Source organism: Amblyomma mixtum, chromosome 3 (genome assembly GCF_055824585.1).
Source record: "Amblyomma mixtum isolate Tamu chromosome 3, ASM5582458v1, whole genome shotgun sequence".
In the NCBI taxonomy this organism is placed as follows: Eukaryota; Metazoa; Arthropoda; class Arachnida; order Ixodida; family Ixodidae; genus Amblyomma; species Amblyomma mixtum.
Genome location: NC_143014.1, coordinates 172236381 through 172249422, shown reverse-complemented (window position 1 = coordinate 172249422; position 13042 = coordinate 172236381). Strand labels below are relative to the sequence as shown.

At 41.4% G+C, this 13042-nt stretch overlaps 1 protein-coding gene across 2 annotated transcripts in view; it reads left to right on the top strand.

Annotated features, from left to right (window-relative positions):
- The window catches only part of LOC149352725 (Y+L amino acid transporter 2-like), a 69517-nt gene extending 56781 nt beyond the window's left edge, over positions 1-12736 (top strand). For both annotated transcript variants that reach the window (XM_089581930.1, XM_089581928.1), the window contains exons 8-10: positions 293-442; positions 4216-4393; positions 7467-12736. In XM_089581930.1, coding sequence (XP_089438056.1) covers positions 293-442; positions 4216-4393; positions 7467-7531 — 393 coding nt within the window. In that variant the 3' untranslated portion in view covers positions 7532-12736. The remainder of the gene's footprint in view (positions 1-292; positions 443-4215; positions 4394-7466) is intronic.
- Positions 12737-13042: the final 306 nt, after the last annotated feature.

Sequence of the window (13042 nt, the reverse complement as noted above, 5' to 3'; positions counted from 1 at the left end):
TATGCATCATTACAAAGATGTTTGTTTGTTACAAAAATGTTTGTTACATGTTTGTTATCATGCCGTTGAGATTGGAATATGTTAGTATACGTGAACAGCTCTGGCTTGAGATTTTACTCGATAAGGTTGAAATTTTTGTGTAAAAAGTTCCATGAATTGGTTGCTTTGCTCTGCTTACTTTATAATGCTCAATAACAGTAAATCTTGAATTTGGAATAAAAAATTACAAGGAAGCTATTACTTATTTGTTGTCTTGGTAATGAATCTGCATTTTCCTCCCTCACATTTCCAGTGCCTTCTCAGCCTGCTGTACCTGACAAACACAGATGTGTTTGTTCTCATCACGTACACTGCCTTTAGTGAGGCCATGTTCATCATGCTGTCTGTGGGTGGGCTTCTCTGGCTTCGGATAAAGCAGCCTAATACGAAACGACCAATTAAGGTATGAAAATTCCTCTGAACACAATTTTCAGTGTACTGAGGGTTCAGTTCACATACTGTTGTTAACTTACGAAGCCTTTCCTTTTCTCAAAAACCAGCGGAAGGTTTAGATTCCGTTGGTGAGTGAGGAAAGGAAAGGCGCATAACTGGCAACCCTGGGTCAGTGGACACCTCAGTCGCGCTGTCAGGTAGGGGGCGGTGAGGACGCTGGCGGCTTGTTGCTCCAGGGGGTGTGATGACATCATTTGCGGGCCGTATTTCAGGCACAGGTTTCTGATGATGGCAGGGTTCAAAATAGAAAGTTGGTAGTAGCTGAGAGGAGTAGGACCAACTCCTTTCATTACTTCAGGAACAGCATATGTTTTCTGTGCTTTTCAGTTGCTTTTAGAAAGCATAACCGATAAGTAACAGCTAAAATGAATAAGGTATTTTGGTTTTGTAGTGCACATTTCTCAGTGACTTTAACTGCTGACCTGTTAAAATTGCCATCATTGTGACACAATTCACCTGAGAATTACAGCCTAGCATGTTAGTGGTGGTTATCTGCTCATGTAAATTTCATGTTGGATACCTATTATGATATGCACCACAGTGGCTCAGTAGCTTTGGCATTTGGCTGCTGATCCCAAAGTCGCGGGATCGAAGCCTGGCCATGTTGGCTGCATTTTGATGGAGGCGAAATGCAAAAATGCCTGAGTACAGTGCGATGTTGGCGCACATTAAAGAACCCCAGTGCTCTAAATTTATCTGAAGCCCTTTACTACGGTGTCCCTAATACGTAGCACATGTGTTGCTTCAGGATGTTACTCACATACCAATACCAACCAATACTGATACCTATGAATAGTGTGTTTTTTGCTTCTGGCTTTCCAGAATCAAGACTGAAACTTTAGTGTCAGAATTCAGGTACAGTAAATATTTGGAACTTGATGGTGCATGTGATGCTCACCCCCAGAAAACCACAAACATCCCTGCGACAGGCTGATTGAGTCTAAATGTCTGTCTCAAGGTAGCACCTTTTTTTAGAAGAATTTTATTTCACCAGAATGGGAGTACTTGATAATAGAAAAGTTTTAATTTTTTGTTCGTAGATCTGCTGAGGTACTCGATAGGTATCCGCCTTATGAACTTTTTAGTGTACTTGGGGGCTTAGATGTTGATGTCCTGGGAATGTGTATATAAATTTCCTATGGGGGACAAAATTCTCTAGGGCGCGCAAGAAGCAGTTTTGGCTAATAGCTGCCATGTTTGTTAGCGATCACCTGCTATCACTTGCTCACATCATAGCACGCGAGTCTGCCTTCCCCTTGACAAGTGTGGTCTCCTGCCTGTGCCTAATCAGAGCTATCAGCTTCGGTTCTCGATGACACGTCTTGTCGACTTTTGTCCCCTACAGTACATTATTTAACAGAAGTATGACATTCTTGAAATATGTAATATTGTAGGAGTTTTGCTTACCATAAAGGTGAGGAATGAATAAATCTAAAAAGAAGCTGATTTGACCTTCACCTATTTGTCTGCTTTTTTAATTAGCTCTTTTTTCAGTTGAAAGTAGCAATTGAAACAAATCTGAATAATTTAAATTGGATTTTGGATGCCATTACGATATTTCCAATTGGGTTTAGTTGATTTTAAAAGAAAATTGGTTGATGAAAGCCACTCCTGAATGTGAAAGGGCCCATTTTTGCGCCCTCATTGATTTAAAATGCATCGCATGGATGTATAGCATGGTCACTTGGTAGATGGTAGAATGAATTAGCTATGCACGCACGAGATCCATGAGCTACTTTTGAGCTCTTTAGTGTTTCGGCACTACTGTGGCCTTCAACTAATAAAACACAATGGATGGACCTATCCAACGGCATAGCACAAAGAATGAGTAAATAAGCAAGACATTCATGTGTGTAATTCTTTTAATCAAGAGTTTTTCACTAGTCTACATAAGAACATCTTTCTTAAGCAGTGTACCTGTGCAGCATTTTACCTATGTATGCCTATGTAGTTTTTTCACCATTTCCTCGGGAATATTAGAGGCAAGTTGCATTTCAGTTATGTGAAGCATATAATCATGAGGTGAATTGGTTGGTTACTCTCTCAGAAGAAACTTTAATTAAAAGGTGCACTATTTGTGCACTTGTAAGTGCTAATGGGAGTCAAAAAAATGTTTCTTCATGAAGTACCAACTTTCAGCACCCCGTTTTTTTAGCTTACAATTTTTCCTACAGCTTTGGAGCTACTGAAAAGATGCACAGAATCTCTGCAGTGGTTCATGTCAAATTTTAACCTGCTTTTGCATCCGCATTTCATGACAACACTTTTGCATTTGCACTTTGTGGCAACACTGTTGTGTCTGTGCTGCAGAGCTCACCCTTATAACTGTCCAAGTCCCAGCTCACCCCGAACAAATTTCGTAAAAATCTGGTCAAACCCGATTTCTGCCTGAGGGTGCCCCTTCCAGACAACACACAGAAGCAGAAAAATAAGGGGTTCATTAAGGGCATCTGTGAAAGCACCTAGAGGACATACATTTTCCAGTGCACAAAGCTGAAGACACTGCATTGAAATAAGCGGATATCATAATCGTATTGCAGAGGAGTGTTTTTATTAAAATGCTGATCTTAAACCGCTCTTGGCACTTTTTATTCTTGACATGATTGCATCAAACTCTATCCAGGCTAATAACGTCCTGGGCTCTTGCACGTTTAAAACGGACGCTGTGATGTTGACTGCTTTCGCAGTGTGCAAAACAGCCAGGTCTTGCACCCACGCGGAAATACTGCCTAGGAGATTGTTATTGAACGTGAAGATATAATTGTAACACTCGAGCGGGAAAAAGTCTGATTTGGTGAGCAGTTTTTCAAAGTAACCTGCCATTTTGATGCTGCTTGGGAATACTGAGCAAAACCGAGGGCATTTTGTGCCCCGCTAAAAAACAAGCGCTCATATTAAATTGTCTTTTGCTGAAAAAAGGACCCGTAAGAATCAAAATTCTGGAAATTTTGGCCGAATAACCTGATTTGTACACTAATTTGAATTTGAAAAAATATCGCCTGATTTTTACCTCCCGAATTCGGGAAAAATTTAACCCGAAAATGAAGGTTCTTATGTATATATGACCGCGCATAGTGCACTTGAATATATGGCCGCAGAGGTTGGAGGGTGGGTTATTCGTGTCATCCAGGTGAGCCTGGAAGAATATGGGGATGAAGAGGAAGAAGAACTGGAGGATAGCCGCTTTAGAATGCAGGAGGTTCTTTGGAGAATTGCTTGTAATGAATTTCTGCAGGAGTGGCAACCTGCCGGAGTACTCGGGTTCGAACTTGACCACAGCGGCCGCAGCCGCTTTAGAATGCAGGAGGTTCTTTGGAGAATTGCTTGTAATGAATTTCTGCAGGAGTGGCAACCTGCCGGAGTACTCGGGTTCGAACTTGACCACAGCGGCCGCGTTTCGATGGAGGCAGAACGCAAAAGGCGCCTGTATGCTGTACGATGCCAGTGCACGTTAAAGATCCCCAGGTGGTCAAAATTATTCCGGAGACCTCCACTACGGCACCTCTTTCTCTCTTCTTCCACACCCACCTTCCTCCTTTCCCTTACAGCGTGGTTCAGGTGTCCACCAAGATATGCGAGACAGATACTGCACCATTTCCTTTCCTCAAAAACCAATTTGCCAATTTATCCAGCAGTGGCACCGAACTTTTTGTGTTTGCTTATATCAAATATTTTTGTTCTTTGTTCTGAGGGTGATTTGCTGACAACTGTCTCACCATGCAGGTGAACATTATTCTGCCGGTGGTGTTCTTCCTCATCTCGCTGTTCCTCGTGGTGCTGCCTTTCTTCAGTCAACCCCTGGAGACATCCATTGGTGCAGGCATTATGCTTTCTGGAATTCCAGTTTACTTTCTCACCATCTACTGGAAGGATAAACCTCTTGCATACAGGAAAACAATTCGTGAGTGGTCACCTTCTCTAATCTGGGTATGGGGAAGTTGGCGTTGTTCTGGGAAAGAGAGGTGCACAATAGGCCATTGGGCTGTGTAGTAAAATATTGGCATTTTAAATACATTTTGTTGAAGTGCATGTCACTACTGCAGGCACAGTGTTATGCTGAAGTGTTGTAAGTGCTAGAAGTAACTTCACAGAGCAGGCAAGAAGCAGGTGGAAGTGATTTCAATCCTGAAGAATGTTGATTGTTGTATGGGAGAACTTCAGACATTCGCCAACATGTTTTTGTTGGCAAATGTCTCATTTTTGCAGCCTAAAGAAAGTGCTTCAACTTAACGTTAACTGGTGCTTAAAAACATATCTGAGCCAAACGTGCATTTATTCAATACCTCCTCCTATTCCTTTAAAAATAGAATGAATGTTCCACATTGAACACAATGTGGAACATTGCTTGCAAAATTATGCTGAAAAGGCTGCTATGTTTTTGTCATCGCAAGCAACTGTGTTCACAATTTGAAATATTACCAAAACATTTTACTAGCCTTATCTGATTTGTGGCTCCAGTTGCCACGTTAGTGCGCATAAAAAGTATAAATGTTGAAACAGTGTGACAGAGTGGGATATGCATTCTTGAGCCAGCCCACAAGGTCAGCTATGCACATACATGAGTTATGCTGAACTTAGTGCCCTTTTCTTTCTGAAGAAATATACAGAAAAACGTCTGTTGATAAATGTGGTGTTTTCATTGCATTGTTAACAACACTGAAAGCTGTGACATGGTGAATAATGTGGTTAGCAGCCGTAGGCATTGAGCCAGTTCTAATGGAAATGAGGTGCGCAGACAAATGGAATCAGTCTCTCAAAAACCATTTGCCCATGCTAAGGGAACTTTGTATTCTTGAAGGTGAGGAAATAGCGGTGGCACTGTAATTTCTTGCTGACATAATGCAAAGGACCCAGTGCCACTAACAAGGTGTATTGTTCCCATTTGTTTCTTGTGGGCTCAAGCTTAGCTGCCTGCAGAAAGGGGAGTGCATGCAATATGAAAGTATTGCCTTGGATTTTAATACAAAACAGATGAGGTTCAAGTTTAGCACTGGCACCAATAGTAAGTGCCTGTATTTTTTCTGGCTTTGTGATGGCAGAAAATTGGTTATCGATAGATTTGTGATCATCAGTAACAGCTTTTATCAAACTTTACTTATATGTGGCTGCACTATATTGTGGTGAATAAAAATGTCTGCTGGTTAATAAAAACAAAACTGATGGCCCAGGTACTTTATGATCCTAAACATGGCAAACCTAATTAATACCATTGATTTCCCGCCATAGAATCAAGCAGTAATACTTTGCACACTGGCAATTCTTGAAGTGCATATGAGTTGCTAAAGGCCTCCAAACTTTTCTGTTTGTGGAGCTTTCAGGTGTACATATTGCATTTATGATTGAAAACAAGGTATTTGTGTTTCCAACTGTAAAAATCTTTATTAGCATAACTTATGTGGAAATTATAAGCAACCAAAATTATTAAGTCTGCATTGATGGAGGTCTTAATGTACTATCAGCGTCAATTGAAACGCGAACAAGCCAATTGAAACGCGAACAGCACAACTTGCAGATATTATACTAGGGAGGCAAAATACATGAGCAGTTGATTTTCCCATCGAAACCGAAAAGACCGCTCTTCTGAAATGTTAATAGCCCACGCCTGTATTTCATCTCCAGCCTCTAATATGCTTGATTTTCTTTGCTCGCGTTCTAGTTGTTTTGTTCGCGTTTCATTTGACGCTGATAGTACAAAGGAATCATATTACTGGGAATTTGTCTGCAAATGTCGTTATATGAAATATTTGACGTGTGCTTTTAGCTGCAGTGTAAAACTAGCATGATTCGTGTTTCTGGGTGAACAATCTACCGAAGTACATATTCATATTGCGTGTTGCATAAATCCGAGAAAATCGAAAAAAAATTCTCTCGGCCTAACCGCACGTTTGTTCGGGCTCAAAGTTCGTACAGAGGTTGCATGTGGTGGTCAGTTTTGTTTTATGCTAAATTTAGGTGGGGTACTTGGCTGATTCGGTCAGAATTATGTGGAAATTCCCACGGTCTGCGGCGGTGGCGAACCAAAACCAGAAGACTTCGCAGCACTGGTACCCCTGGCACCATCTCGCGCCCACCGGAGAAACTCAGCTGTGCTAAGTTGGTGAGCAAATTATCTTTGCTTGGTGCTCTCTGCTGCGAAGCAGCACAAGACATCACCAAAAATGCGGTCGTACAGCGATCAAGTGGAGGCCATGGCCGTAACTTGGCTATGCGAGTCCAACTCCTCCCCTGCCGCCACCCTACCCGGTAGAGGGCTCGTTTCTCCGGTAAGTGCGAGATGGCGTCATGGGTACCATTGGTGTGAAGTCTTTCGGTTTTTGTTCGCCGTCGCCGCAGACCATTGGAATTTCTAAATAATTCTGACCGAATCAGGCAAGTACTCCACCTAAATGTAATATAAAACAAAACTGACCACCAAATGCAACCTCTGTGCGAAATTTGAGCTCGAGCAAACGTGTGGTTAGGCCGAGAGAATTTTTTTTCGATTTTCTCTGATTTACGCAACAGTTGGTAGACCTGTTGGGAAGTAATAGCTCGCTGCAAAGTAGAAAAGTATTGCATATGCGTATTTAGGTGTTTATTCCGGCCTGACTGTACTCTTTGAAAGGCCCTTTTGAGAATTGCCAAGGTAAACTTATTTTTTCTGGCTGTTACCTAGTCTCACTATGTGCCCTGTATAATGTTGCTGAATGGTGATATTGTAAAAGGGGAGAGGGTCAATTACATTTACCTAAACCTAAACGTGCCTTGCAAGCGAAATAAAAAAATGCAGTGTTACATTCATGGTTCAAAGCTGAGGAACTTTGAGGCTCATTCTTTGAAATGAGAATCATGTAGCCAACCATCATTTAAAAATAACTTTTTGCTTTAGGTCCGTGTTCTTTGATGTTTTGGGCTGCATATTGAAGTCTTCACAATAAAAGTATTGCAGTGTCACAAATGTGGTGATGTAGCATTTATTATAACTTTGATTGCAGATGTGGTGACAGAGTATGTGCAGAGAATATTGTACAGTGTACCTCAAGAAGACAAGGTGGGATAAAAAAAATAGCAGCACGCATTCTACTGAGCAAGAATTTCCAGGAAAGATGCATTCATCACTTGGAACATGTTCTCATCTTATGTGAAATTACCATCTTTATGAGGCACATGTTATGCTAGTCTTGAAGAGCATAACTCTTTGCATGAAGACTTTTTACACATACTTTATATTCTATGATATATTCAGTGATTTGTCAGAATGTGGTTCAGTGTAGCAGAAGCAAAAAATGCCAGTGGAATGAACTTCAAATAGTGCTTTTTATCTCTTATGATCATTAACGTGACTTGTATTTGGTTATAAGCAAAATGTGAGTGATGGCAGAAGAGCTTTTTCTTTTATTCATTTATTTTGTCTCTGACTTTGTGTGCAGTATTTTGGAGTTATAGCCCTTGAGTTAATATAGTATACATTTGTTATTGCTTGTTGACAGCATGGAAGGGTGGTGCAAATATTGCATCTGAGGTGAAGAAGATTTGTAAAGAACATTTTTTGTGTCATAGTCTGTTGTACTTAAGTTGGTCTGTTTGAAACAAGTTGAGTTGTCCAAAAGACATTTTCGCAAGTTTCACATTATTGTAATGTGACAATATTATGTTCAAGAAAGAGAACTTGCGACGTTACAGTTTACATGATAGCAATTCATTGTGTGCTTGTATATATGACTAGATTATTAGATTTCATTTGAAGGAAATGGGGGAAACGATAGAGCCCTGTGCTTGTGATTCCACCTTGATTCTATTTAGGCCATCTGGTGACATTGACAAGGCATTTTTTTCTTAACTATAATCATTCTTTCACGTTTCTCCTTATAAAGCCATGAATTTTTCTGTGGGTGCTAGAGCTGTTATATTTATATCTAGGCACGTAATGTACTAGTTACTGTTAATAATTTGTGGCTGCAAATGCAATTCGCACACACTTTTCAGTATTTTTTTTTTCTTGGCTAAGATAAGTAGCAAGTACAGTGATGTCACCAGAAGCAGTTAATTTTTTTTGTGCAAATGTTGCATTAAAATGTCTAGATAACAGCAGTTACTCAAGCAAGCGCTTATTAACTGAGTTATGCGACAGTTTGTGTTTTGTAGCAGGGCAGTGAAATCTGGCAAACGCTTGTATTAATGTGACCAAAAGGGTGCAATTATTCTTCCCTCGTAACCGTTGCCTTGAAATGTATGTGTAGGCCGAGGGTAATTTTGTGGAATAGATGCACCTGTTTATGCTTCCAACCACTGCATGGTGTTCAGTACTGAGAATTCACATGTTGCCATGGCTAGGAATCTAGCATGTGTGTGTGGGTAGGTGCACTAAAGCATCGGTACCGATTCTTATCTGCTCATAGATGACTTGTGGTTGTGTAATGGCAGCCATGAGCATGTGATGGCTTTGACATGCTCACACACCAAATGAAGTCCTTCAAGCTGGTAGCTCGCACTCATAGCTTCCATTGCATAGCCACAGAAAATTGTTCACAAGTTTAGCACAGGCATATGCTGCAGTTCTTACTTTCCAGTTCTTTGTTTCTAAAATGGAGGAATCGTTTCCATGTTCTGCAGAAGACATAAAAGGGCTGTTGTGCGAGTTTTAGCAGTTATATTTTCAGGTTTATTAAATACTTCGCCAAACGTTGCGTTGTGCAGTGGTTCAAAACTGGGGAAGCTTACTGTTGCAAATTTCAAGATTAGCGCACTGTAGCGCCGTCTCCTGTGGGTAAATGAAGGACAAGGCATTGGTCTTGCATACATAAAAAGTTGCAGGATGCTGCAGGTAGCAAGTGTTACCGCTGCTAATATCTGGAGTTTGGCTACTGGGTGTGCCTGGATATTGGACTGGTGTTTTTCAATAGGTATTGTTAAGAGCCTCTAGTTCAGTTTGAGTGCTGTGGTGCGTGCGGACTGATTGCTGCAGCGTGGTCAGTCATGCTTCTTAATGGGAACACTGTGGTGGCTCTTTCCTGTATTATAAGAATTTTTGCATTGATAGTGTGTTGGCTGTCAATTGCACCATCTGCCCACATATTGAGAACTGAGAGGCCACATTTGAAGACTTTTTATTTAGGCATGTTTGTGCAAACCTGTACGTGGGGCTGTATGTTCTTTTCAATATTTTGATAGTGTTTGCCTCAAGCAGTTATTGAGTTGCAAATGTGAAAGATTTTGTTTTGATGCAGTTGGATTGTCTGTGTTTGCATTGTGCTGCCGTATTTTGACATTTAGTTTTTTTTTCTAGTTGTCAGTGATATTTACCATAAATGAAAGCTTGGTGTAACTTTCCAGCTATGCTGGAAATTATGAATGCATATGTCGTCTGTGCTCTCAGATATTCAGATTTAGTGTGCACATGATACATGAAATCCAAAGGGACCATGTGAATGTGAATTTATTTTGATTTTTGTTTCCTGAGCTCTGTTGCCAAAGTGAAATGTGCGACTTGTGAAAATAAGGTTTTGTTGGTTTTGTATTGCTTTTTCTAATTTCAAGTGGTCCTTGCTTTATGGGTAAGAGTTACTGTACATGCCGATTCAATTGAGGGTCTACTCTGCTTGAGTGTTTAGCATTGTTTGTATGCTTGCTGAAAATGTATGGGCAGCATATAAAGGGTCATTGCATGGTTATCACTGGAACCTGGAAAGTACCACAATCAGTAGGCAGCACACAGGCTATATTGGGCTCTTGCTGTTGTTGCCAGATTTGGCTCAGCACAGCAAATGGATCCAAGCTTGGCATTGGAAGCACAGGAGGGTCCACACAAACACTCCAGTTTTCTATTGTGTGGCTATAGTGGAGAGTAGTACCACTGATGGATAATGAGGCAGGCAAAAAGAGTTTCTTTCAAGTCCTATTGTGTACTATACAGCAATTGCATTTATTTACACACCTAAAGTGACATCTTACTTCAAATCGTACTTGTTGAACCAGTAGCATTTCAAATAAGGTCTCTAGCACTCATGGAATAAAATACTTCTATTTGAAATAATTACTGTCATGGACTGGCATGTTCTTCAGGGAGTAAAACATCCTGATGATTTAAGAGTCATTTCACCAACATGAGCAGGACTTGAGGTTCCTGCTACTTAACTGGAACATATGATTTTACTCCTTGTAAATTGCACTTGTAAATTGCAGTTTAGTTGACCTCATTAAAGATAATTGCTTTTATACAAGTGGCAAGGTTGCACTGCATCTTGCATGTTGTGACGACTTTCCATGAATAAAGCAGACTTAAGGGGTACCTGTTTTAGAAATACAAAAAGGAGCTATAGTCAGTGTTGCAACAGCCACTTGGCACATTCTTTGATTCAGAGAAAAGTCGAATTTTCCACTAGTTAGTTAGACATTCATAGAGTGGTGTAGTTTGCGTAGAGGGGAAGTTGAAACACAGGGTGATAGAGAAAGAAGGACAGGCATCCTGTCCTTCCTTACTCTCGACCTGCGTTTCAGTGCTATGCCTCTCTGCCGGTATCTTCGATTCTGGTTTGGCTCTTCATGTTACTTAATTTGTTTTGACACTTGCTTTCATGCCCACAGATTTTATGGTGCATTAGGGCATTTTTAAAACCTTGTTAACTATTCTCACTTCTGCAGTGTAAATGTTGATGTACAAGAAAGCATAATTAAAGCAACAGGAGAAAGTTTTCCTATTGCAACCACAGGCTCAAGCAAGTCATAGCTGGCTGAAGTGCAGAATTATGCCACTCCATTAATTATGCCACTCCTCGGGCATTGCTTATTATGCCTGAAAGATCTCTTGGCTCTGCGAAGAATAATCCTGACAACTGTTGGCAAAAGAAGGTAGTCTGCATCTCTTTGGGAGTAAACTCATGAATTACTACAAACAGACCATACCTTGAAAAAAAAAAAAATGCCAGTGAGTAGTTTATTCTCCAAACATTGCATGCTGAGTACTCCAACTGAAATTCATTAGGAATTGCGCACGACCATGCATGTTCTGAATAAAAGGATGCTTTTACCTGCATCCCACTTAGGCTCACAAAAACGTGAAATGGGATGTCCATCTTGGTTCCTTGTGCAAGACTGTGCGGCGGAAGTAGCGGTCACAGGATGATATAGGCAACCTGTGCAAATTTGCCTCATATAGCCACTATCGCTGGTAGTAACAAATTTATTGCAAAGAACTTGGGGCAGCCAGATGGCATGATACATCACTTTTGACTCTTGAGGTGGCGAAAAAGGTCATCCCTGATTCTCATTGTGATATCCGGCCCGAAAATAGTAACATGTTCGGCAACTTTAAAACATGCCATTGAAACACGAGAAATGAATGTGCCCAGCGATGCACACTGAAATTCAGCCGCTGTGAACGCACATGTGTGCTGGAAACGCTCTCTCTACCGGTATGTGGCCACTTGAGAAGAACTGGCCAATGGGTGGCATGGCGGCAAATACAAAATAGTTGCGGTGCTTTCCACGTTTTAGTGACTTGCTTTTAACAGCCACCCACGCCTCGCATGACCTTGTCTCTATTCTGATTGCTGCTGTGATGACGTCCAGTAAGACAGTACTTCGCTTCGCGCCTGTTTTGTTGTGCGCGCTAATGCGTTTTCTTGTTGCTGTATATAAGACAGACTGTCCGAAGGTATGTAACACTTGCCGAATGGCTTGCCAGTTGGCATGCTGGAGCCTTCATAGGTCTTGCCAAGTGCCTGCAGAGTTTTCGCTGTAATATTTTCCCGCGCTTCAAGTTCAGCTACTTGTGGTTTTCAGCAACGCTGGAAGATGTGGGTTGATGCGAATCACACTCCCTGCCCGCTTGGTTTCTCCTGCCCCTGTCTGTCCCTGCATTTTAGTAGTTCATAGTGATGCGTGCCTTCGGTTTTGATAATGCTGTCACGCATGAGAGGCTATTGTTTCTGATACATGGGAGCACTCTATTTTTCACAGCACACATTTTGTGTGCTGTCGCTGCTGTTGGAAATTTCTGGGTGCAAGCTTTGTGCGTGACTGCATGACCACTATCTTGTTGTACTGCTGGGTACCACACGGTAGCATTGTGCTTTGTGTCGTAAAACATAGTTTAACGATGGTATATACATTTGATTTCGGTACTTTGCTTAGTTGTATTTGCTTGCTACCAAGGGTGCCTTGTATATAATGAGAGGTGGGGTTTGTGATGACGAGCAATTTCTTTTGCAAACGTGAATCATTCTGGGATGTGGGAAATGAAGGGAATAAACTTCTGCAACAAATATTTGTGGGCTCGAATTTGTTCGCGACTTTTACTCGGTTGCACGACAGTCCGAACGGATACAGTATATGCATTCACTCGTGAGGAAGCTGTGATATCTGCGTTGGTTAGAGTGCCTCCGTGTATATTTGTACCTTCGTGGCAAAGTTGAGCGTGACAGTTTTACGCCAACAGCAGTCAGGGAGCTGGGATGCCCATCGTGATGATGTTGGGCATCGATTGACGGTGACGCTGCGTTTTCCTCGTCCTGGCCTTCCTGCGAGGTGAAGGGTGGAGGGAAGGCGGTGGGAAACGGGTGACGAGGAAGGA